Source organism: Eubalaena glacialis, chromosome 15, assembly GCF_028564815.1.
Source record: "Eubalaena glacialis isolate mEubGla1 chromosome 15, mEubGla1.1.hap2.+ XY, whole genome shotgun sequence".
Taxonomy (NCBI): domain Eukaryota; kingdom Metazoa; phylum Chordata; class Mammalia; order Artiodactyla; family Balaenidae; genus Eubalaena; species Eubalaena glacialis.
The window spans coordinates 14,451,378-14,475,217 of NC_083730.1; the positions used below are offsets into that span (position 1 = coordinate 14,451,378).

The following is a 23,840-nucleotide window of genomic DNA, read 5'->3' on the forward strand; positions in this document are numbered from 1 at the left end:
CGTTTATATTTGGCAAAAAGCAAAACAAGACAGAAGCTCAAACTTGAGTAGGAGGCTCAGGATGCCAGTCAAACAAAGGCTTGCCCCCGGTCACAGCTGTAGCACTAATAACCAACACTGGTATTGTGCCACCATGTTTACAGTATCTTCCAGCACATTATTTCATGTGATCTTTATCATAGCGCTGTGAAGTACACATTATTTTCCACCACGGATATATTTACTGCCTCATTTTACAGTTGAGGACCCCGTGGCCCTAAGGAGAGTGCGACTTGCTCACGCCACAGAGCCTGTAAATGGCTGAGCAGGTCAGGGAGGCAGCACTTGGGCACCAGGGCTGTGTATTCCCACTGCCCCTAAGTGCCTCTACTTAGAATTCCCCTGAGTCTTTGTTTTGTAATTCTAATAACCTCTTTTTGAAAAGTGGCTCTGTGTCTAATCCCATGTTTGTGATTGTTGCAAAGGAACCATTCACTGCAAAGTTTTGAATAATGTAAATCTAGGATTTACAGGAGAAAGGAATATTGATTAGGAGGGAATGAGCCAAGAGTAAGGGCATCTTAGGTCAGAAAAGTCCTGTTTTGGGCCAGAGGCCTTTGTTGAGTGTACAGAGCGGAGTTGTGTCCTCAAAGAGAAAATACTGAGAAGCAGGGAATGAGGCCGGTGGCAGCTTTCTGCTAGGGGAAGGCCGTCACGGGGCATGCAGGCTGCCGACAGGCACCACAGACCCAAGCACACACTGCCAAACTGCACGGCTGGCAAAGTGGCATCTTATTTATGTCAGAAGATGGCAACAGATAGTCTCATATTGGTGGTTGAGAGAAAAACCTTGTGACATAAAGAAGACTGTGTTCTTAGGAGAGTTAAAAGATACGGTTAAAGAAATGCTGCAGTACTGTGATGCTTATGAAATTCTGAGGCTTTGTGTGTGTGCCCTAGAAGGACTTTTGCTAGGGCTACAGAGAGTCAAGGGCAAATTCAAGGACATAGTGATGAATCAAGATACCCATGAGCAAGGCCCTGAACAGAAATTTTCGTTAGCTGCGTCACCTTTGCTGACCTTGGTTACCTTATACTCAGGACTCCAGTAGAGGAGATTTCTTTTCAGCATTGGATCCCAGAATTCAGGACCTTTTCCCCCACTTACTGACTTATTTAGTCTTTCATGCTTTCACTCAACAAGTACTTATTGAGCAACAACTCTAAGCCTGTCTTTCTCATTACATTGTGCCCTCTTGTTCACATCCATCTCTTGTCAGTTCTTCATGGATCCCATTCCATTCAGCACTGTTGATCCTGTTCCCTTTCTGTCATCTTCAGTCTTTCATCTAAAACTTAATTAGCAGAACATTCCCCTCAACACCAACCCCTCAAATTACCTTTTCTTTTCTTCCTCTCTAGTAATATACTGTTTCATCAAAAAGAGGAAAAAGAAAGAAGAAAAGAAGGAAGAAAAAGAGAAAGGGAGGGGTGGGGAGGAGGCAGGGAAGAAGAGAGGGAGGGAAAGAGAGAGAAAGAGAAGGAATACCCTTTTTAGCATTTCATTTTCCACCTTCTGGCATCAACATCAGCCCTTAATCCACTCTGGAAGTCCTGTATCCTTCTTTGTCCAAAAATTATTTTCTCTCTTTCCCAGTCTTTCATGTTGCTTGTTTAAAGATGGTCATCGTTTTTCTCTGGAAAATTCTGCAATGTCTTTCTTTAGAAATGTTAAGTTAAACTGTTTTAAAGAATTTAATGCAATCATGTTTATCTCTCCTCCTTTCTGGGATCACTAGAAGTCTCCAGAAACTATTTGGAGGATTGGATTGTTTTGCCACAGAAAAAAACATACCCAAATCTGGGGAAAAGCCAGATTAAATTAAGCAGCAAATGAGTAAAGTTAAGGATTATTGAGAAAGGTATTAAATTGATACAATAATTAGTATTAAAATGTCATTTATTGCACACCGTGTATTAGGAGTTTTACATAGGTTATTTCATTAGTTTTAATGACAATGATGTGAAGAAAATATAATTATTTCTACTTTACAGCAGAGGAAACTGGCTCTGAAAGACTTTAACAATAACATGGAATACCTAGGTTTCAGTTTTTTGCATTGTATGTACATTTAATGTATAGATCATTTCTTCAGGAAAAAGTATAGAGCACTCACCATCCATGAAGCATTCCCAGGTGTTACCAAGGACCCAAAGGTGAATGGGATTGCCTCCTCAAGCCTTGGTGATGCCCCACTGCTAGAGATAGATAACTCCTGCATCAGAGTTTTTCATAGGGAATTCAAGCACTGAGGGGGAAGTTCTACTGTATAACCTATAAGGAATATTCCAGCCCTGGAAGGATATGACTCTGACACATGGCCCCTGCATTCAGGGTTGTAAGACAGAATAACTGTAACACGAGGCAGCATGCGCTTAAGCGTTATGTGAATACCAAATGGAGGCCGCTTCAATTCCGACTTCAGTGACTGAGAAAACATTGCTCAAGGCCAGCATTTGAACTGGGCCTTGAATGAAGGGTATAATTTCAGTTAGGGAACTTAGAGTATTTTCGGCAGACAAAATGGATATGAGCAAAGCATAGAGGTGAAAAAGCCCAATGCCTACTCATCTGTAGTGTGATAAATAAGTTGAATTTCAGAAACCTTAGGTTTTGGATAAACAAATTTCCAGAAAATAGCCTTTGGGAACCTTAACTTGGAGAACCTTGAATACGAAACTACAGTGTACATTCTGTTGGCATATAAGTGAGCAACCATGTACTTTGGTTCTACTGGAGCTTTAATATTTTAGATGTTACTTCCACAAGTGAATTATTGCCTAGGAGTTAGGAATCTTGACTGCCTTTTTTATACAAGTTCATTCCGTGGAGTGACGGGTGGGGTAGAATGTGTGTCTGGAAATGGAGGAACTAACTAAACCAGCACCATCAGGGTGATTAAGCATTATCCTTAAGTGCTCCTGGTGTCATGACCTTAACAGTCAGGCTTCAATTCTTTTTTGATCCCTGAAGTTATTCTGTGCTTCCAGGCATAATTTTTTCCTGCTTCCTTCAAGGTCTGTCCTCCCAGGCTTCAGTGATGTTACAGGGCCCGTTACCATGTCATAGTACTTTGCACTAAATCCAAATTGCCAACTTTGACAGTCTTTTTCCTTGATAATGTTTTTCTTTTCTTTAAAAAAATTATAGTAATATATACATAACATAAAAAAAACACCTTAACCATTTTAAAGTGTACAGCTCAGTTTTATTAAATATATTCACATTGCTGTACAACTAATCTCCAGAACTTTTTCATCTTGCATAACTGAATCTCTATACCTATTAAACAGCAGCTCCCCATTTTCCCTTCCCCTCAGCCCCTGGAATCCACTTTTCTACTTCCTGTCTCTATGAGTTTGGCTACTCTAGGTACCTCGTATAGGTGGAATCACACAATATTTGTCCTTTCGTATCTGGCTAATTTCACTTAGGGTAATGTCCTGAAGGTTCATCCATGTTGTAGCATGTATCAGAATTTCCTTCCTTTTGAAAGCTGAATAATATTCCATTGTATGTATATATCACATTTTGTCTATCCATTCATCCATCAGTGGGCACATAGGTTGCTCCCACCTTTGGCTATTGTGAATAATGCTACTATAACATGGGTGTTCATTATCCATTCAAGTCCCTGCTTTCAGTTCTTTGAGATACACACCCAGAAATGAGATTGCTGGATCATATGGTAGTTCTGTTTTTAATCTTTTGAGGAACTGCCATAATGTTTTTCATAGCAGTTGTGCCATTTTATTCCTACCAGTAGTGCAGAAGACTAATTTCTCCACATTCTCACCAATCCTTGTTTTCTTTTCTTTTTTTGATAGTAGCCACCCTGTTGGGTGTGAAGTATATCTCATTGTAGTTTTCATTTGCATTTCCCTAATGGTTCGTGATGTTGAGGATTTTTCATGTGCTTGTTGGCTATTTGTATGTCTTCTTTGGCAAAATATCTGATCAAGTCCTTTGCCCATTTTTAAATTGAGTTATTTGGTTTTTTATTGTTGAGTGGTAGGAGTTCTTTGTGTATTTTGGACATTAACCCCTTATCAGATATATGATTTGCAAATATTTTCTCCCATTCTGTAGTCTGCTTTTTCACTCTGTTGATTATGTCCTTTGCACAGAAGTTTTAAATTTTGATGTAGTCCAGTTTATCTATCTTTATTTTTGTTACTAAAAGAGGCTTTGACCCATTGCAAAACTTGACTTTAATATCTAGCGTGACGTTCTTCTTGGCACACATGTGGTACCTCCAGGCCTCTTCTTTGCGTTCCTTTACACAACCATCATGGGAAATAAAGTGTTCATCAGAGCACAAAATAATAGCAAAAAAGAGACTGCAGAGGCATAAAACAAACAATGAGCATCATTCGAACCAAGGGAAACAGAATGGTGCATTAGCACTTGTAGGCTGTGAATGCATTAGTGACCCCTCCCTCAGCAGCACTAGCCATGAGAAAAGGACGTTAACTCCATGTTTCAGCACTGTACTTCATTTGTATTACATATTAAAATAGTATATAATTAATTAATGCTATACAGGGTAAAAACTGTGCTGTAGAAATATTTTGTGGTAATAGTATTTTTTTATAAAGGGAGCTGCCCTACACATACAGTTATCATATGTCCAGGTTTACCTGGAGCAGTCCTGGTTTATGCCTTTTGTCCTGGTGTAATCTTCACATCCTCATCTATACAACATTAAAAATCCAAAGTGGATGGGAAGAGAATAAAGGCATAGCCAGTTAATAAGTTATGTTAAACCTTAGTTTATCTCAGTCTCAATGCTTCATCATCACGAGTCTAACTCCCATAGGTAAAATGGGATGCTTGCTCTGAGAGACTTCAGATTTCAGAGCTCAGTTCTATTCATCAGGCTAAGAACATTGAACTATCCTACATAAATTACCCACATCCTCTCCCGGTCATTTCTGCTGAAATATCTCCTTGCTCTGCTCTGTTTGTCTTCTTTGTCTTTTATTGTATTGTACAAAAGATGCCTACTTAAGAAAGGAAGATGATGGGGAGCGGGGAGGTGGAAGAGGTTGGGATGGAGAGACAAAATGAAATCTGAGTTAGTGGAATTAAGCTTTCTAAGTGGAATTGCCCCAATTGATGCTGCAAGGTGAGGTTTTCGTTGCTGCTGCTGGTCTTGTTGGTGAGTTAGAATTCTAAAATCTTTCCTTTGCATCCTGTATAGCAGTAATGGCATATAGTGCCGCAGTGAACCATGTGATGCAGGTCTAATGCGCAGAAGTGGTTCATGCATCTTCATAGGCATCTGATTGATTGCCAGGAAAAGGCTTGGATAGTGTGGGAAAATACACTTCAAGATCCAAAACTAAAGCACCATATAATAAGGTTCACCTATCAAAACTTCATTATTCTACTTTTTCCTGCATTTTATTTGTGAGAATATTGCTGTTAAGTTTTGGCTTGCTAATTATTCCTATGTGGATATACATTTGAAAAGCTGAGCAGTTCCTTGTCGTGTTGCAGATATTATTAAACTTACTGTCAGAATTTCCTTAATGGGAACCAGGGTTATTTGAATTGTGCTCCTGCAGTGGTTTCCCTTTGTGACAAATTTTATTTCCAAACTCCATTGTATTAGTAATACAGTTAATAACTTCAGCCATTCCATGCCTATTATTCACAGGAGTGGAATGTTGTCCTTTTGTCCTATTTTATTGCTTTATAAATACATAAATGGTGAGAACCTGTCCTAGAATTTGAGAGAGGACTAGGGGCTAATGACCCCCATGAATGCAGTCTGACATGTATCTGTAGTGTCTGTAGTGACATGTATCTGTAATGTCTGTAGTGCCATCATGGGGACTGCAGTGGGTTTTCAAAATAGGTTGGAGAGATTCCTCAGCTATGAGTTTCAGGTTAATAAATAATAGTGTCTTTAAAAATAAAGATTGCATTTCTAGGGCATAAGACAGGATATCTGTTTGTAAGTATAGTCCAATATGTTCAAAATGCATCTTTGGAGCAGATTTTACCAGACTTTAATGGAAACTCTTAAAGGAATACACTCCAGTCAGTATGATCACCTGAAACCGTAGGTGTAATTTCAGTGGTTTTCTGGAGAACCTTGTGGCATCAGGTGTTTTTTTCAACAGCCATGTGAAAAATATCCTACCCAGGCCATGAAACTGAGTTGGGCCAACAGAGCTATAATTTAGCATTTTCTTCTTTTGATCTTTTACACAGTTTCTTCATTTATAGCAGGCCATAAACTTTACAGAGTATTGCTTTTTATATTGCATAATGAGAGAAGTGCATTTTTAAACTAGAGAAAAAATTCCTTTGAGGGAATTTTCATAACTATAAAAACATAGATTTAAATTTATGTTCTCAATGTATTTGATATGAGGTGAAGAGTCATCATCATCAGTTTGAACTTCAGTTTGACAGTGGTATTCATTTGGACTTTGTTTCCTACATGCACTATTGTTATACATTATTAAAATATAAATGACAACTAAAGTATCACTTCTATCTTTAGATATAGTGAAAACTTATCATTAAGTTCAGTAATATTTTAATATCCTCCTAAATGTAATTAATAAGTGCCATAAAATATCTTTACACTTGACAATGAATACTAAGCTTTATTAAAATCAATGATTCTCAACCTGTTTCTTCCCCAGTACATCTGACAGATAGGACCTGCTTCTATTGCCCATTATCCTAATTGAGAAGTATAATCAGCCTTTTATCACCCACTGTACACGTTGAACAGGCCTGTCTGGTGATTCTGTATGCCCCTCCACACACAGACCCTGTCCCTCTGCCATCTCATATGTATACCTTTAGAATTACTGATTAAAATGCTGTCAAAATAGTCAAGGGGAGAGAGTGGGAACAGCGGAACTCATTTCAAGTAGAAATTTGATGCTCCTTTAACTCTGCTATGCTATGATGACACCAAGACTTGATTGATGGAAAATATAACAAACTGAATGCCTTAGACTCAATGGCACGAAGATGATGAACTTCACAACTGTTCCCTGCCAACGATGTTAGCTTAAATGAGCCAAGAGTCCATGATTTCAGGCCACTTCAGGCCAAGGAGATAGGTGATCTGTGGAATACCTTTTATAAATAGACTGTCACTAAATTTGAGGATGGGTCGCCTACTTTTCTGGTTTTACAAAACTACTTTGTTAAGAGATCAAGTCATATTTAATATTTTAAAGTTTTTAAAAACACCTAAAAGTGATAGTAAAATTTAATGGAAAAAACATCTGCTAGGATATAATCTCTTCTTTTTTTTTTTACAGCTTTATTGAGGTATAATTTATATATCATAAAATTCATCCATTTTAAGGTTTTAAATGATTTAAATCACTTCAGTGATTTTCAGCAGATTTATGGAGTTGTGCAACCATCACCACAATCTAGTATTTGAATATTTCCATCACTCAAAAAATTCTCCCGTGCCTAATGCAGTCCTATGCAATTCCCATACCTGGCCCCCGGAAACCACTAATCTGCTTTCTGTCTCTACAGATTTGCCTATTCTGGACATTTCAAAAAATGGAATCGTACAATATGTAGTCTTTCACATCTGGCTTCTTCCAGTTAGTGTGATGTTTTTGGCATTCCTTTATGTTGTAGCATGGATCAGTACTTTGTTCCCTTTCATTGCTGAATTGTGTTCCATTGTATGGATAGGCCACATTCTGTATATTCGTTTTATAGTGTAACCTTTTACAGTCCTCATGGCTTTCCTTCATCTGCCTGCCTCCTAACCTCCTTGCCTGGTCTTCCCATGGAACCAGGGTCAGATTGGGCTGTCCTGGATTTGATCCTCGAGGCTGTAGACTGGGCGGTTTGCACTCTGTCCCTCATCTCACCTCTGACTCCAAACTCTAGTCTCTGGGTTGGGGAGTGAACCTTCTTATAACATGAGGAATTGTGACCATTATATCCAGCTTATTGGGTTGAGGATTTTTATCTCAGGAACCGTTGCAGATTTTGAAATGTCCTGTGAGGAACAGAAGTTGGAGAGAGTTGAAGATTTCTGTGATAATTATGAGCTCGGCCAAGAGTTCTATGTCTAAACCTACCATAATTTGTAAACATCACATAAATAGAAACGTATCACAAGCTCATTGTAGAAAATACTGAAAGCATGTAGAAAAAGTAAGAAGTCCCACATAATTCAATGTCTCAGAGTTAACCTCTGTCCAACAGGTTGATGTATCTCCTTTTAGACTTAATTTATATGCAAACATATACAGGGTGTGTTTTGTTTTTTTTTTAAGTTGGCTTTCTATGATAACCATTTCCCGATGTCATTACTTTTGAAAACATGAAGGTTATTGTGACGAGAAAGGTGTGAAGAGAAACATGGTAGGGAGAGAGTTCAGAAAGACAGTTGATGTCACTTATGGCTTTGAAGGTCATTGTAAGGAATTAGGAATTTATTCCAAGTATAAGGCAAAGCATTAGACTCTTGAGCAGGGAAGTATTTGATACGCTTTACATTTGGAAACAACACTTTGGCCAATATGGAGAACATACTCAGGGATCGAGAGAGGGAAGAGGAAGATTGGTTAAGAGGCTCTTGCAGTATTCTAAACTAGAGATGATGACAGCTTCGACTAGGGCAGCGATTCAAAATGGTAACAAGAGGCTAGATTTACAAAGTATTCTGAAAGAGAGGTGAGTAGAATTTGTTAATGGACTGGATGTGCTAGGAGAAGAAAAGATGAGAATCAAGGGTGACTCCTAGGTTTTTTATCTTGAGTAACTAAGTGAATGAATGGTAAAGCCATTTCCTGAGATGGAGAAGCCCCTCAGAAAAGTGAGGTTGATGAAGGAAGATTTGGGAAATTAAGAGCTGGGTTTTACATATCAAATTTAAAATGCCTTAAATTAGGATGGTGCCAGAGGAAGCCATGGGATCTTGGGAGAGTTTTTCTTTTATTTTTAGGATGAGAGAAATTACACATCTGTGTGGTGACAGCTTTGCTCACTTTAGAGAAGGGGAAAATGTCTCTATAAGAGAAGGGGGGGGATCATTGCAAAAGTAAAGTCCTTTTGTAGGAAAGTTGGAACAGGATCCAAAATAGAAGTGGAGGGGTTTGTTTTAGACAGGATCAGGTGCAGGAAGAAATATGGACAGATATGGGTGTTTTAGTAGGTTTGGGGCAAGAAGAGAAGTTCTCTCTTAGCTCTCAATAAAGTTTTCTCAAATAAGCAAAGTCATCTACTGAGAGGGGAGGAAGGTGATAGAACTTTGAGGAGAGAAGAAAGGACATTAAATGGTTTGACTTGGAGACAGAAAAATAATTCAGAAGTGTGCAGTCAGAATTGAGGCATTCATGAGAACCAAATCTCATCTGTGCCCATAAAATTAAAGTGAGCCTAGCCAGAACAGTCATGAGTTTTTTGTGATGCTTCCTTTATCTTTAGTGTACAGTGCTTTCTGTTCCCTTCCCTGGTTCTGATTATTGATTCTAATGCCAGAATTACATTTATCTTTATGTTTTAATATCTCCTAGGGCTAGTTTTACTTCATTTTGGGAGAGACTCTTCGTTTCTTTAAATATTTTGGGATTTTGTTTTTTATCATTTAATTTTGATTATATGTCTATGACTTTTATTTTAGGGGAGTCTGATTTCAGTCCAGGTTAAATCTGCCAGGGTATATAAAACAAAAGAAGATTTTCTGATTTCTTTTAATTACAAATTACCATTTTTAATAATTTAACAAATATTGATTGAAGGGCCCACAAGGCCTTGAATTGGACCTTAGAGATGCAATGGGGAGAGAAACAGAGACCATGGTCCCTGCCTCCAGGGACCTGACAGCCTAGGGCAGAGGTCAGCAATCTATGACCCTTTAGCACAAGCCAGCCCACCTCCTGTTTTTGTGTTGTCTGCAAGCTGCCAGTTGTTTTTAATTAAACATTTTATTTTGAGATAATTATGGGTTCACATGAGATTGTAAGAAATAATACAGAAATCCTTTACTCCCTTTACCCAGTTACCCCCAAGGGTAACTTCATGCAACAAAGCTATAGAACAACTAGGATATTGACGTTCATATTGTCAAGATACAGAACAGCTTCTATCAACACAGGATCCTTCGTGTTGCCCTTTTATTGGCAAAACCACTTCCTTTCTGCTTCCGTCCCTCCTTAACCCCTGGCAACCATTAATCTTTTTTTTCATTTCTGTATTTCATGAATGTTACATGTGTGGAATTATACAGTATGTAACATTATGGGATTAGCTTTCTTTGCTCAGCATAATTCTCTGGTGATTCATCCAGGTTGTTGTGTGTTTCAGTAGTTCATTCCTTTTTATTTCGGAGTAGTATTCTGTAGTATGGATGTACCACAGTTTGTTTAGTCATTCACCCATTGAAGAACATTGAGGTTATTTCCAGTTTGGGGCTATTATGAATTAAGCCTCTAAACATTCTTGTGAACATCAGCTTTTATTTTTTCGGGATAAATGTCCAGAAGTACACTTGCTGGATCATACAGTAGTTGCATGTTTAGTTTTATAAGAAACTACCAAACTGTTTTTTGACTGACTGGAGTAGAAATCCAGGTTCCCCATTCAGCCTCCATTGACACCCAAAGGGGTCTCCTCGTTATTACAGGTCAGGGGAAGGAATTACAGTTCCCCACTGGGCCTCCCCTGGTATTTCCGTGGCTAGGAAGGGTTGGAAGTCCTTATTGCTCCCCTACATGACCTCCACTAACATCACAGTGGGGAGGGGAATGGCCTTGTTAACTCTGGGCGGAGGTGAATGACTCTCCACTGGGCCTCCTCTGATACTACCCCAGTGAGGGGGGCCCTCATTACTGCTGGATGGGGGTGCAAGTCGAGGCTTCTCACGTTGGTCTCCACTGACACTGTCGGACAGTGGGAATTGCTTGTCACTGCCAGGTTTGGGTGAAAGTACCAGCTTCCCTACTCAGCGTTCTCGCATGCCATGGGGGTTCAGGGTCAGGGATGGATGGGGGTTGGAGTACCTCATCACAGCCTGGTGAGGGTGGAAGTGTAGGCTCCCCACTCGGCCTTTGCTGGAGCAGGTAGGAGCCGAACCACCCTTTTTTCTGTGGTTTCTGGCTGAAGTGGAACAGTTACTGTCTAAAAGTTTTCCATCTTTTGGGCCTGCCCCATTCCTTGTCTGTCCTTTGGCTGGAGAGTAGGCTTTTGTTATCATGTTGGGTTGTTTGGGGGGGGGGGTTTGGGCTATGTCCGTTGGCATTTCTGGTTTGCCAATTTGTTCCAGCAAAAAGAAAATCCAGGAAACTACCCACTGTGTCATTCCTTGGGTCCCAAGATCCTTAACCTGTCTGTATTCTTTCCATTGTTCAGTCTTCTTATGTTTCTTTTATATACAATGCCCAGAGTTTTTAGTTGTACTTGGCAGGAAGAATAGAGGAAAGTACACCTACTCCATCTCCTGGAAAAGGAAGTTTTTCTGATTTTTTTTTTAAAGCTTCTATTTTTCTAACACCTCTGTGCTGTGATAAACTTGAATTGCCCCACTTTGGAAGATGTTTAAAGTAAGATCAGTCAACCAGTTACCAACTTATGTGTGATAAAATTTCAGCATAACTCACATAATTTTAGTAACATAATCTTGTCTATTTTGGCATGAGTTGTTCAAGAGCATTCTGTTAAAATAAATATCTAGATAGTTTTATTCCCAGAAGGGCTTTGTAGAATGATAAACATGTCTTATCATTGTTTTCATTTTTAAATAAATAATTATCAGTGATTTATTTCCCCTGTAGCTACTAAAGTTGGAAAGTAGCTTTGTAAAATCTACATAATTAAGTGGTAGATAAGAGCTATATCATATTCATTCAGGGTTAAAAAAATATATACAAACACACATACACACAAACACATACACGCATAAATTTAAGTAGAAAAAAATTTCCAGGTCCAATATTCTATTACATTATTTTTACAGTGAAAATAAACAAACATTCAAAAATCCTAACTTAATGTTAATATTTGGCTAGCAGTTAAAGATCTAATTTTATTGTTTTCTTTTTAGGTCAGGAGCCTACCCTAGTCCAGAACCAGATTTCTAACATAACTAGTTCTCATTCTTATTTTTTAATTAGCCAGATCTTCTATATCAAATTTACTTTACAAGATGAACCAGTGAATCTAGAGAAAGATTCTAAATAGGAATCAGTGCCTTTCCAAAGGAAATCTTATCAAACCATAAAGCTTTACAACTGGAGGTTCTTACTTAAAAGCTTATAACAATACCAAAAATAAATAAATAAATAAAAGCTGCATAGAGTAGAGGACCTTCTTTCCTGGCCTTGAGGGGCCTTGCCTATGGGGCAGTTACCTGACAGCACAGTGAAGCTTTGCCTAGGTTGGCCTAGGGCCAGCAGTTTGACATTTTGGGGGGCTGCCCACCTATTGGACTGGAGTTATTGAGAAGGTGGGAGGGAGGCCTGCAGGCTGCTGTTCCCTTTCCCCTTAGTCTCCATGTCCCTCTCTGTGATCGGCCTGTTTTACATGCACCCAAAAGGCACCTTCCCAGATGCCCTAATACAAGTTCCCTGGGGCTTGTCCTGGGGGCCATTCTTAGGAAGGGGCTTCTTTAACCCACACCAGGACTTCTGTTTGCTGGGGGTAGAGGAAAGGAAAGGGGAGAAAATATGACCTCCCTTCATCAAGCCAGCTTGGTTACAGGCCTGCGGAACCTTCCCTTCACCTTTGTTGAAGGGTGTAAAAGGTGCGAGTCTATTATGAAGTTAGATAGTTAAACACAACTCTGATAGGCATTGTGAATAAATAACTTGCCAATCTGCACTGAAGCTTAGCTTGGGCAATACTGTACTAGTATCACTATAGGAAGCCTCTGCTTTGTTGCACATTTGTCATATCTGTGTCCTAAATTTCTTTCCATATTTCCAAATTTATCATCAAGCCATGTACTATGTACTGTGTTTAAAAAGAAAAACTGAACATTTATTATTGCTGATAGATGGGAACTGGGATTGAGTAATTTTAAGAGTATTCTATCTTTTTCCGGAAGTCTAGGGGATAGTAGCTTTGACTCTGAGATTAATAGAGAGATGTGTCCCTTTTCTTTTGTTTAGATTCTTTGACTAAAACTTTCGCTTCACTGAATTTGAGTTTGGTAACATTTTTCTTTCTTTGTGGCTGGTAGTTTTGTCAAAGTACTTCTAACTTATGTCAAAACATGGGATGGCATGTTCTAAAATATCAGAATACTTAACTTGGGGACATCTTGGGGAGTCTGTGGATATTATTCAGAGTATGTAAGAATTAGAGGGGGGAAATTATCTTTATTTTTCTAAAAGCTAAATTTTAAAATTCAGTTTCTAATGGTGACAAAGACACAGGCACTACTAATACCAATCAGACGTTTTCATATCATTATAGTTGTTGGAGCTATCTCAAAATATTATGTTCATCACTACTTCTACAACAAATTTGTTCTTTTTAACATATTGATATCTATTTCAAAATCATTGGTATCCTCTGTAATTCTGTGTATTTTATATACACAGTTGACCCTTGAACAACGTGGGTTTGAACTGCATGGATCCACTTATATGTGGATTTTTTTCAGTAGTAAATGCTACAGTACTACAAGATCCGTGGTTGGTTGAATGCGAGAATGCCAAACCATAGATACCTAGGAACCTTGGATGCTGAGGGCCAACTATAAAGTTATAAGCTGATTTTTGACTGCTCAGAGGGTCGGCACCCCTAATCCATGAGTTGTTCAAGGATCAACTGTACATTTAGAAACATTAGTTAGAGGAATCTTATGCTTTTCCTCTTATGTGTTCTCTCTGCCTGTAACATGTTTCTTTTTCTCCTTCTGTAGCATCAGCCACTATGTGATTGTCATGTCCATGACCATCTTTCTGGTGTTTCTCAATGGCCTGGCACAGATGCTCACAACAAAGAAACTCACACTGTGTGGCAGACCCAAAAGCCACCTCATATGATGTTGCCAAAGCCATCATTCAGCATCCAGATCCTGTTTCTCATTCTCCTTGTCAACTAAAATCTTATCACAGATTCATAAAGAAGATGGATATTAATGTATAACATACTCTGCTCATCTAAAGGAAATTATATGTGGAATTCTGAATTTACAGGTTATCTGGAATAAAGGAGCTTCCATTTTCTTTAGGTTTTTCATGAAGTCGTGGTTACGTCTGTGGAAAAGCAGAGTAAAGCATTCTGCATTTTCATTTTTTCCTTTAGTTGGCAACTCTTCTCACCGATGTTTCAGAGCACCTGTAACAGTCTCTGGTCCCCAGCTGTACAGCTTCCTGTATTATATGCAGAGGAGAATGTGCTCCTGAGGGGGCAGTACTGATCACATCCAAAAATCAATGCACTGGCTGAACATGAAGTAAATCACCAGGTGGCACCATAAATATTTATCAACTCTCAGCACTTGTTTTGCAAGTAGTTCTAACTACTAAACAACATTAGAAAGACAATCAGGATGTGTAGAAAAATGTTTGCAGGTGTTTTTCATTTTTCTTCAGTATTCAGCAATACTATTTTATGCTTTTTAGTGCTTTTTTAGTTTTTGTAGTCAATCAGATAGATGCAGGTTTGACCTTCACTTTTTTTTTTTTTTTTTTCCATTTCTGGATTAGCATGGAATTTCTGGAGATAGAAAAGCAGAAAAAGCTTGTTATTTGTGTCTTGTCCATGGGGAAAAAGACTTAAATGATGAGTTTTTAAAAAATTTTATTTTATTTATTTATTTTTGGCTGCATTGGGTCTTCGTTGCTGTGCGCAGGCTTTCTCTAGTTGCAGAGAGCGGGGGCTACTCTTCGTTGCAGTGCGTGGGCTTCTCATTGCGGTGGCTTCTCTTGTTGCAGAGCATGGGCTCTAGGGCGCAGGCTCAGTAGTTGTGGCACACAGGCTCAGTAGTTGTGGCTCACGGGCTCTAGAGCGCAGACTCAGTAGTCGTGGCACATGGGCTTAGTTGCTCCGCGGCATGTGGGATCTTCCCGGACCAGGGCTCGAACCCATGTCCCCTACTTCGGCAGGCGGATTCTTAACCACTGCACCACCAGGGAAGCCCCTAAATGATTAGTTTTTAATTGTAGATTCAATAACTGTTACTTCCAAAGCTTTTATCATGCATTATTCCAACAGAATTCTTTAAATCAATGGTTAAACTTTCTGAAAATATCATAAGTCAGTGTTAAAATTGCTTTTCTTTCTGGTTGTGAGATTCTAGCTCAAAGGCCCAAAGTCCTCTCGTTAAAGTTTAATTTCTATTCATAAACTAATTTTAATGGACAAAATATTTTGAGAGTAATTTTTATTTGGATTTTTCATAAAGTGACCTTTAGATATCACTGTGGAGTTGGCCTTTTGCCCATGGTGTGCCAGGAGAGTTTAGCTGATGCTAAGCTTTCTTGGTCTGAGTCCCATTTTAAAAAATTGATTTTGAATTAAGTTATAGCATCACTAATTCATATTAATGATGAGGAAGCCCTCTACAAATTAGCAGATTTTTCAAATTGGCAGGTGAGTGAACAGATACAATTTAGGAGATTCAAAAATCAATTTGGCAAAATGTACTTTCTTAATTCCTATTTATGATGAAGTATAGTTATAATTGACTTGTGATAGTACTTCATGGTATACCAGCGAAAGCATTATAGTACAAAAAAACAAGAGACGTATTGATGTCAATGTAAGACCTCATGCAGTCTGTAATATGAAATCTAGGTGGACAGCTAAGAAGCTGCTGAAGTGGTATTGGCAGATGGAGAACCCATGAACTTTCACATGGCCTCAAAGGATTTTTGATCAGTCTTTTCACAAGTCAGAGAAAACTGACTTTATAAACACTTATTATTTTTCCTTTTATATCTAGTTTTGCCTTTCATCTTTTTCCAGATTTTCACACGGAGGAATTAATGAATATTTTATTACAACATGGTAAAAGGTGCTCTGTGCTTTATTTTGCTTTTCGAAGCACATCTTTTTAATATTGTTTCAAGTCAGTATGAATTTACAAAACAGGGATTGCCCCTGCAGCCACAGGCTGGCCTTGCTCTACTGTGACAGGACCCCTCAGACTCACCTGGGAACAGTGCACTGGATGGGCCTTTTCTATTGCGCAGCTTATCAGAATATCTTGAAGTGTTTTGAAATGCGTATTTCTATATTGAAAAACAGAGAAAATATAAATAAGATTTAAGTAAAATATATTTCTGTTTAAGGCACTTACTTTTTCATTCTAACTATAAATACCAGATTTTCAAGTCAAGACTTAAGACATTTGCTGATTAACATTTGTTTAAATTAAGAATTGCTGTAAGAATTAAAGTGGGCATATCAGGTTGAGAAAATATTGAGCAACAAAAAAAAAACCATGCTATGTCACATGGACCATGAATAAATCTTGGAGGAAACCCTAAGGATTTAGGAAACTATCTGCAGCCTGTCTGTAATTTATGAATGCTTTAATTCTCTGTACTATTTTTTTTAATGTGCTGTATTTAGAACTCAAAATGCGTTTTTATTTTTTCAGGAAATAATGTTACAAGCGGTAGTATATTCTCACAATAATCCCCTCAAACGATTTAACAATGATAGAGCTGAACTACTTACCTAGAAAATCTACTCATCACTTATGATACTGTTCCTCATGAAAAACTCATTCCGAATTTCAGTCAACTCAGATATTAGGAGCATATATATCCCCCACCTCCAGCCCCACCCTTACACACCTGTAGTGGACTGGGGACTCCTTTGGCCTTCACCTTTTGATACGTAACTGTGCCATCAAATATGTAATTTCTGATGGAGCAGGCCCAGAGGGCATGGGGTCGGGGCATTGCATGGGGATTGTCTCTAGAGGCGCTGCGGGTTCCTGGAGCTCTTCTGGGGAGAACCAAGTGAGCTCTCCGATATACATTAGATGCTCTCTGGTCGGGGAGGGGAGCTGCGGGAGCCCCCCACAGAGAATGAGCTAAACCAACTCAATCATTTGGGGAGGATCCCCTTCAAGCAGTTCTGAGGACTACTTTAAGAGATCTGAGATTAACTTGGTGATGTCTCACCTTTTCAGAGTTGTTCTTTTTATACTGACATTCTATCTGTAAAATGCTTGAGAGTGGGATTGTTAGGGTATGTGCTTTCAGCACTGTAGTAATATCTTGTAGAATTTTCCCATTTCTGCATCAGTGTGGTTTGTAAAAAAGGTGGGTGGGAATTCTGCTCTTAATACTCATTCTATAAAAAGAACATTTGAGAAGTAATGTATCACTTACTAATTTCCTTAGAGACACCAACACAGATCCCAATTGTTAACTCACCACCTTGAGTACTGCAGTATTTGCCATACAGCAGCATTTCTCAAAGTATGTCCCTTGGAACATGGGTTTCTTAGGTTACAAATAAATGTCATAATAAGAAAGGTTCCCTGATCAAATATATTTGAGAAACACCTAGTCAAAGCTAAATAGGTGTATTTCTTATAGTACTGGGGAATTTAATTTGGTATGTGCATTGTGAAGGGAGAAGATAGCAATATGCCCCAAACTTCCACTTGCTTGACCACAGACCCAACCTTCAAGTCTCCCTTCCACCTGGCACACATACTTCAGAAGTGTCCCTACATACTTTTGCACTTAAAAACCTCAGCTTATCATACTGTTTCAAAAAAGGGTGTCGGGGGGAGACCTTCAAGATGACGAAGGAGTAAGACGTGGAGATCACCTTCCTCCCCACAGATACATCAGAAATACATCTACATGTGGAACAACTCCTACAGAACACCTACTAAACGCTGGCAGAAGACCTCAGACCTCCCAAAAGGCAAGAAACTCCCCACGTACCTGGGTAGGGCAAAAGAAAAAAGAAAAAACAGAGACAAAAGAATAGGGATGGGACCTGCACCAGTGGGAGGGAGCCGTGAAGGAGGAAAGGTTTCCACACACTAGGAAGCCCCTTTGTGGGCGGAGACTGTGGGTGGCGGAGGGGGGACGCTTCGGAGCCACGGAGGAGAGCGCAGCCACAGGGGTGCGGAGGGCAAAGCGGAGAGATTCCCGCACAGAGGCTCGGCGCCGAGCAGCACTCACCAGCCCGAGAGGCTTGTCTGCTCCCCCGCCGGGGCGGGCGGGGGCTGGGAGCTGAGGCTCGGGCTTCGGAGGTCAGACCCCAGGGAGAGGACTGGGGTTGGCTGCGTGATCACAGCCTGAAGGGGGCTAGTGTGCCACAGCTAGCTGGGAGGGAGTCCGGGAAAAAGTCTGGACCTGCCAAAGAGGCAAGAGACCACTGTTTCGGGGTGCGCAAGGAGGGGATTCAGAGCACCGCCTAAACGAGCTCCAGAGATGGGGGCGAGCCGTGGCTATCAGCACGGACCGCAGAGACAGGCATGAGACGGTAAGGCTGCTGCTGCAGCCACCAAGAATCCTGTGTGCCAGCACAGGTCACTCTCCACACCTCCCCTCCTGGGAGCCTGTGCAGCCCGCCACTGCCAGGGTCCCGTGATCCAGGGACAACTTCCCTGGGGGGAACGCACGGCGCACCTCAGGCTGGTGCAATGTCACGTTGGCCTGTGCCGCCGCAGGCTTGCCCCACATTCTGTACCCCTCCCTCCCCCGGCCTGAGTGAGTCAGAGCCCCCAAAGCAGCTGCTCCTTTAACCCTGTCCTGTCTGGGTGGGGAACAGACGCCCTCAGGCGACCTACACGCAGAGGCGGGTCCAAATCCAAAGCTGAACCCTAGGAGCTGTGCGAACAAACAAGACAAAGGGAAATCTCTCTGTGCAGCCTCAGGAGCAGTGCATTAAACCTCCACAGTCAACCTGATGTACCCTGCATCTGTGGAATACCTGAATAGACAACGAATCATCCCAAAATTGAAACAGTGGACTTTGGGAGCAACTGTAGACTTGGGGTTTGCTTCCTGCATCTAATTTGTTTCTGGTTTTATGTTTATATTACTTTAGTATTTAGAGTTTATTATCACTGGTAGATTTGTTTATTGATTTGGTTGCTCTCTTCCTTTTTTTTAATATACATATATATATATTTTTTTCCTTTTTCTCTTTTTGTGAGTGTGTATGTGTATGCTTCTTTGTGTGATTTTTGTCTGTATAGCTTCGCTTTTACCATTTGTCCTAGGGTTCTGTCTATCCAGTTGTTTTTTGTTTTTTTTTTTTTAGTACAGTTTTTAGTGCTTGTTATCATTGGTGGATTAGTTTTTCGGTTTGGTTGCTTTCTTCTTTCTTTCTTTTTTTTATTACTTTTAAATTTTTTAAAATAATTTTTAAAAATAACTTTCTTTCCTTCCTTCCCTCCCTCCCTCTTTCTTTCCTTCTTTCTTTCTTTCTTTCTTTCTTACTTTCTCTCTTTCTTTCTCTCTCTCTCTCTTTCTTTCTTTCTTTCTCTATTTCTCTCTTTCTTTCTTTCTTTCTTTTCTATCTTTCTCCCTTTTCCTCTGAGCCATGTGGCTGACAGAGTCTTTGTGCTCTGGCCGGGTGTCAGGCCTGTGCCTCTGAGGTGGAAGAGCAGACTTCAGGACACTGGCCCACCAGAGACCTCCCAGCTCCACGTAATATCAAATGGCAAAAGCTCTCCCAGAAATCTCCATCTCAATGCTAAGACCCAGCTCCACTCAACAACCAACAAGCTACAGTGCTGGACACCCTATGCCAAACAACTAGCAAGACAGGAAAACAACATCACCCATTAGCAGAGAGGCTGCCTAAAATCATAATAAGGTCACAGAAACCCCAAAACATACCACCAGACATGGTCCTGCCCACTAGAAAGACAAGATCCAGCCTCATCCACCAGAACACAGGCACCAGGAAGCCTACACAACCCACTGAACCAACCTTAGCCACTGGGGGCAGACACCAAAAACAATGGGAACTACAAACCTGCAGCCTGCGAAAAGGAGACCCCAAACACAGTAAGTGAAGCAAAATGAGAAGACAGAGAAACAGCAGTTGAAGGAGCAAGATGAAAACACAGAAGACCAAACAAATGAAGAGGAAATAGGCAGTCTACCTGAAAAAGAATTCAGAGTAATGATAGTAAAGATGATCCAAAATCTTGGAAATAGAATGGAGAAAATACAAGAAACATTTAACAAGGACCAAGAAGAACTAAAGAGCAAACAAACAGTGATGAACAACACAATAAATGAAATTAAAAATTCTCTAGAAGGAATCAATAGCAGAATAACTGAGGCAGAAGAACAGATAAGTGACCTGGAAGATAAAATAGTGGAAATAACTACTGCAGAGCAGAATAAAGAAGAAAGAATGAAAAGAATTGAGGACAGTCTCAGAGACCTCTGGGACAACATTAAACGCACCAACATTCAAATTATAGGGGTCCCAGAAGAAGAAGAGAAAAAGAAAGGGACTGAGAAAATATTTGAAGAGATTATAGTGGAAAACTTCCCTAATATAGGAAAGGAAATAGTCAATCAAGTCCAGGAAGCACAGAGAGTCCCATACAGGATAAATCCAAGGAGAAACACACAAAGACACATATTAATCAAACTATCAAAAACTAAACACAAAGAAAAAACATTAAAAGCAGCAAGGGGAAAACAACAAATAACATACAAGGGAATCCCCATAAGGTTAACAGCTGATCTTTCAGCAGAAACTCTGCAAGCCAGAAGGGAGTGGCAGGACATATTTAAAGTGATGAAGGAGAAAAACCTACAACCAAGATTACCCAGCAAGGATCTCATTCAGATTTGACGGAGAAATTAAAACCTTTACAGACAAGTAAAAGCTAAGAGAATTCAGCACCACCAAACTAGCTTTACAACAAATGCTAAAGGAGCTTCTCTAGGCAAGAAACACAAGAGAAGGGAAAGACATACAATAACAAACCCAAAACAATTAAGAAAATGGTAATAGGAACATACATATCGATAATTACCTTAAATGTAAATGGATTAAATGCTCCAACCAAAAGACATAGACTGGCTGAATGGATACAAAAACAAGACCCGTATATATGCTGTCTACAAGAGACCCACTTCAGACCTAGGGACACATACAGACTGAGAGTGAGGGGATGGAAAAAGATATTGCATGCAAATGGAAATCAAAAGAAAGCTGGAGTAGCAAGTCTCATATCAGACAAAATAGACTTTAAAATAAAGACTATCACAAGAGACAAAGAAGGATGCTACATAATGATCAAGGGATCAATCCAAGAAGAAGATATAACAATTGTAAATATTTATGCACCCAACATAGGAGCACCTCAATACATAAGGCAAATGCTAACAGACATAAAAGGGGAAATTGACAGTAACACAATCATAGTAGGGGACGTTAACACCCCACTTTCACCAATGGACAGATCATCCAAAATGAAAATAAATAAGGAAACACAAGCTTTAAATGATACATTAAACAAGATGAATTTAATTGATATTTATAGGACATTCCATCCAAAAACAACAGAATACACTTTCTTCTCAAGTGCTCATGGAACATTGTCCAGGATAGATCATATCTTCGGTCACAAATCAAGCCTTGGTAAATTTAAGAAAATTGAAATCGTATCAAGTATCTTTTCTGACCACAACGCTATGAGACTAGATATAAATTACAGGAAAAAATCTGTAAAAATTACAAACACATGGAGGCTAAAGAATACACTACTAAGTAACCAAGAGATCACTGAAGAAATCAAAGAGGAAATCAAAAAATACCTAGAAGCAAATGACAATGAAAACACGATGACCCAAAACCTATGGGATGGAGCAAAAGCAGTTCTAAGAGGGAAGTTTATAGCAACAAAATCCTACCTCAAGAAACAAGAAACATCTCAAATAAACACCTAACCTTACACCTAAAGCAATTAGAGAAAGAAGAACAAAAAACCCCCAAAGTTAGCAGAAGGAAAGAAATCATAAACATCAGATCAGAAATAAATGAAGAAGAAATGAAGGAAACAGTAGCAAAGATCAATAAAACTAAAAGCTGGTTCTTTGAGAAAATAAACAAAATTGATAAACCATTAGCCAGACTCATCAAGAAAAAAAGGGAGAAGACTCAAATCAATAGAATTAGAAATGAAAAAGGAGAAGTAACAACTGACACTGCAGAAATACAAAGGATCATGAGAGATTACTACAAGCAACTATATGCCAATAAAATGGACAACCTGGAAGAAATGGACAAATTCTTAGAAAAGCACAACCTTTTGAGACTGAACCAGGAAGAAATAGAAAATATAAACAGACAAATCACAAGCACTGAAATTGAAACTGTGATTAAAAATCTTCCAACAAACAAAAGCCCAGGACCAGATGGCTTCACAGGCGAATTCTGTCAAACATTTAGAGAAGAACTAACACTTATCCTTCTCAAACTCTTCCAAAATATAGCAGAGGGAGGAACACTTCCAAACTCATTCTACGAGGTCACCAGCACTTTGATACCAACACCAGACAAAGAGGTCCCAAAGAAAGAAAACTACAGGCCAATATCACTGATGAAAGTAGATGCAAAAATTCTCAACAAAATATTAGCAAACAGAATCCAATAGCACATTAAAAGGATCATACACCATGATCAAGTGGGATTTAATCCCAGGAATGCAAGGATTCTTCAATAAACACAAATCAATCAATGTGATTCACCATGTTAACAAATTGAAGGAGAAAAACCATATGATCATCTCAATAGATGCAGAAACAGCTCTTGACAAAATTCAACACCCATTTGTGATAAAAACCCTCCAGAAAGTAGGCATAGAGGGAACTTATCTCAACATAATAAAGGCCATATATGAAAAACCTACAGCCAACATCACTCTCAATGGTGAAAAACTGAAACCATTTCCTCTAAGATCAGGAACAAGACAAGGTTGTCCACTCTCACCACTATTATTCAGCATAGTTTTGGAAGTTTTAGCCACAGCAATCAGAGAAGAAAAAGAAATAAAAAATCCAAATCGGAAAAGAAGAAGTAAAACTGTCACTGTTTGCAGATGACATGATACTATACATAGAGAATCCTAAAGATGCTACCAGAAAACTACTACAGCTAATCAATGAATTTGGTAAAGTAGCAGGGTACAAAATTAATGCACAGAAATCTCTTGCATTCCTATACACTAATGACAAAAATCTGAAAGAGAAATTAAGGAAACACTCCCATTTACCACTGCAGCAAAAAGAATAAAATACCTAGGAATAAACCTACATAAGAAGACAACAGACCTGTATGCAGAAAACTATAAGACACTGATGAAAGAAAGTAAAGATGATACAAACAGATGGAGAAATATACCATGTTCTTGGATTGGAAGAATCAATATTGTGAAAATGACTATACTACCCAAAGCAATCTACAGATTCAATGCAATCCCTATCAAACTACCAGTGACATTTTTCACAGAGCTAGAACAAAAAATTTCACAATTTGTATGGAAACAGAAAAGACCCCGAATAGCCAAAACAATCTTGAGAAAGAAAAATTGAGCTGGAGGAATCAGGCTCCTGGACTTCAGACTATACTACAAGGCTACAGTAATCAAGACAGTATGGTACTGGCACAAAAACAGAAATATAGATCAATGGAACAGGATAGGAAGCCCAGAGATAAGCCCACACACATATGGTCACCGTAGTTTTGAAGTAGGCAAGAATATACAGTGGAGAAAAGACAGCCTCTTCAATAAGTGGTGCTGGGAAACTGGAGAGCTACATGTTTAAGAATGAAATTAGAACACTCCCTAACACCGTACACAAAAATAAACTCAAAATGGATTAAAGACCTA

At 39.2% G+C, this 23,840-nt stretch overlaps 1 protein-coding gene across 2 annotated transcripts in view; it reads left to right on the forward strand.

Moving 5' to 3' along the window:
• The window catches only part of PIGN (phosphatidylinositol glycan anchor biosynthesis class N), a 166,166-nt gene that overhangs the window by 97,046 nt on the left and 45,280 nt on the right, over window positions 1-23,840 (forward strand). Inside the window, exon 30 of one of the 2 annotated variants that reach the window (XM_061168922.1) lies at window positions 13,914-14,652. The exons of the other annotated variant lie outside the window; for it this stretch is intronic. Within the exon in view, the coding sequence (XP_061024905.1) occupies window positions 13,914-14,037 (124 nt within the window). The 3' untranslated portion in view covers window positions 14,038-14,652. Of the gene's footprint in view, window positions 1-13,913; window positions 14,653-23,840 lie in introns of those variants that run through there. 2 annotated transcript variants of the gene reach the window in all.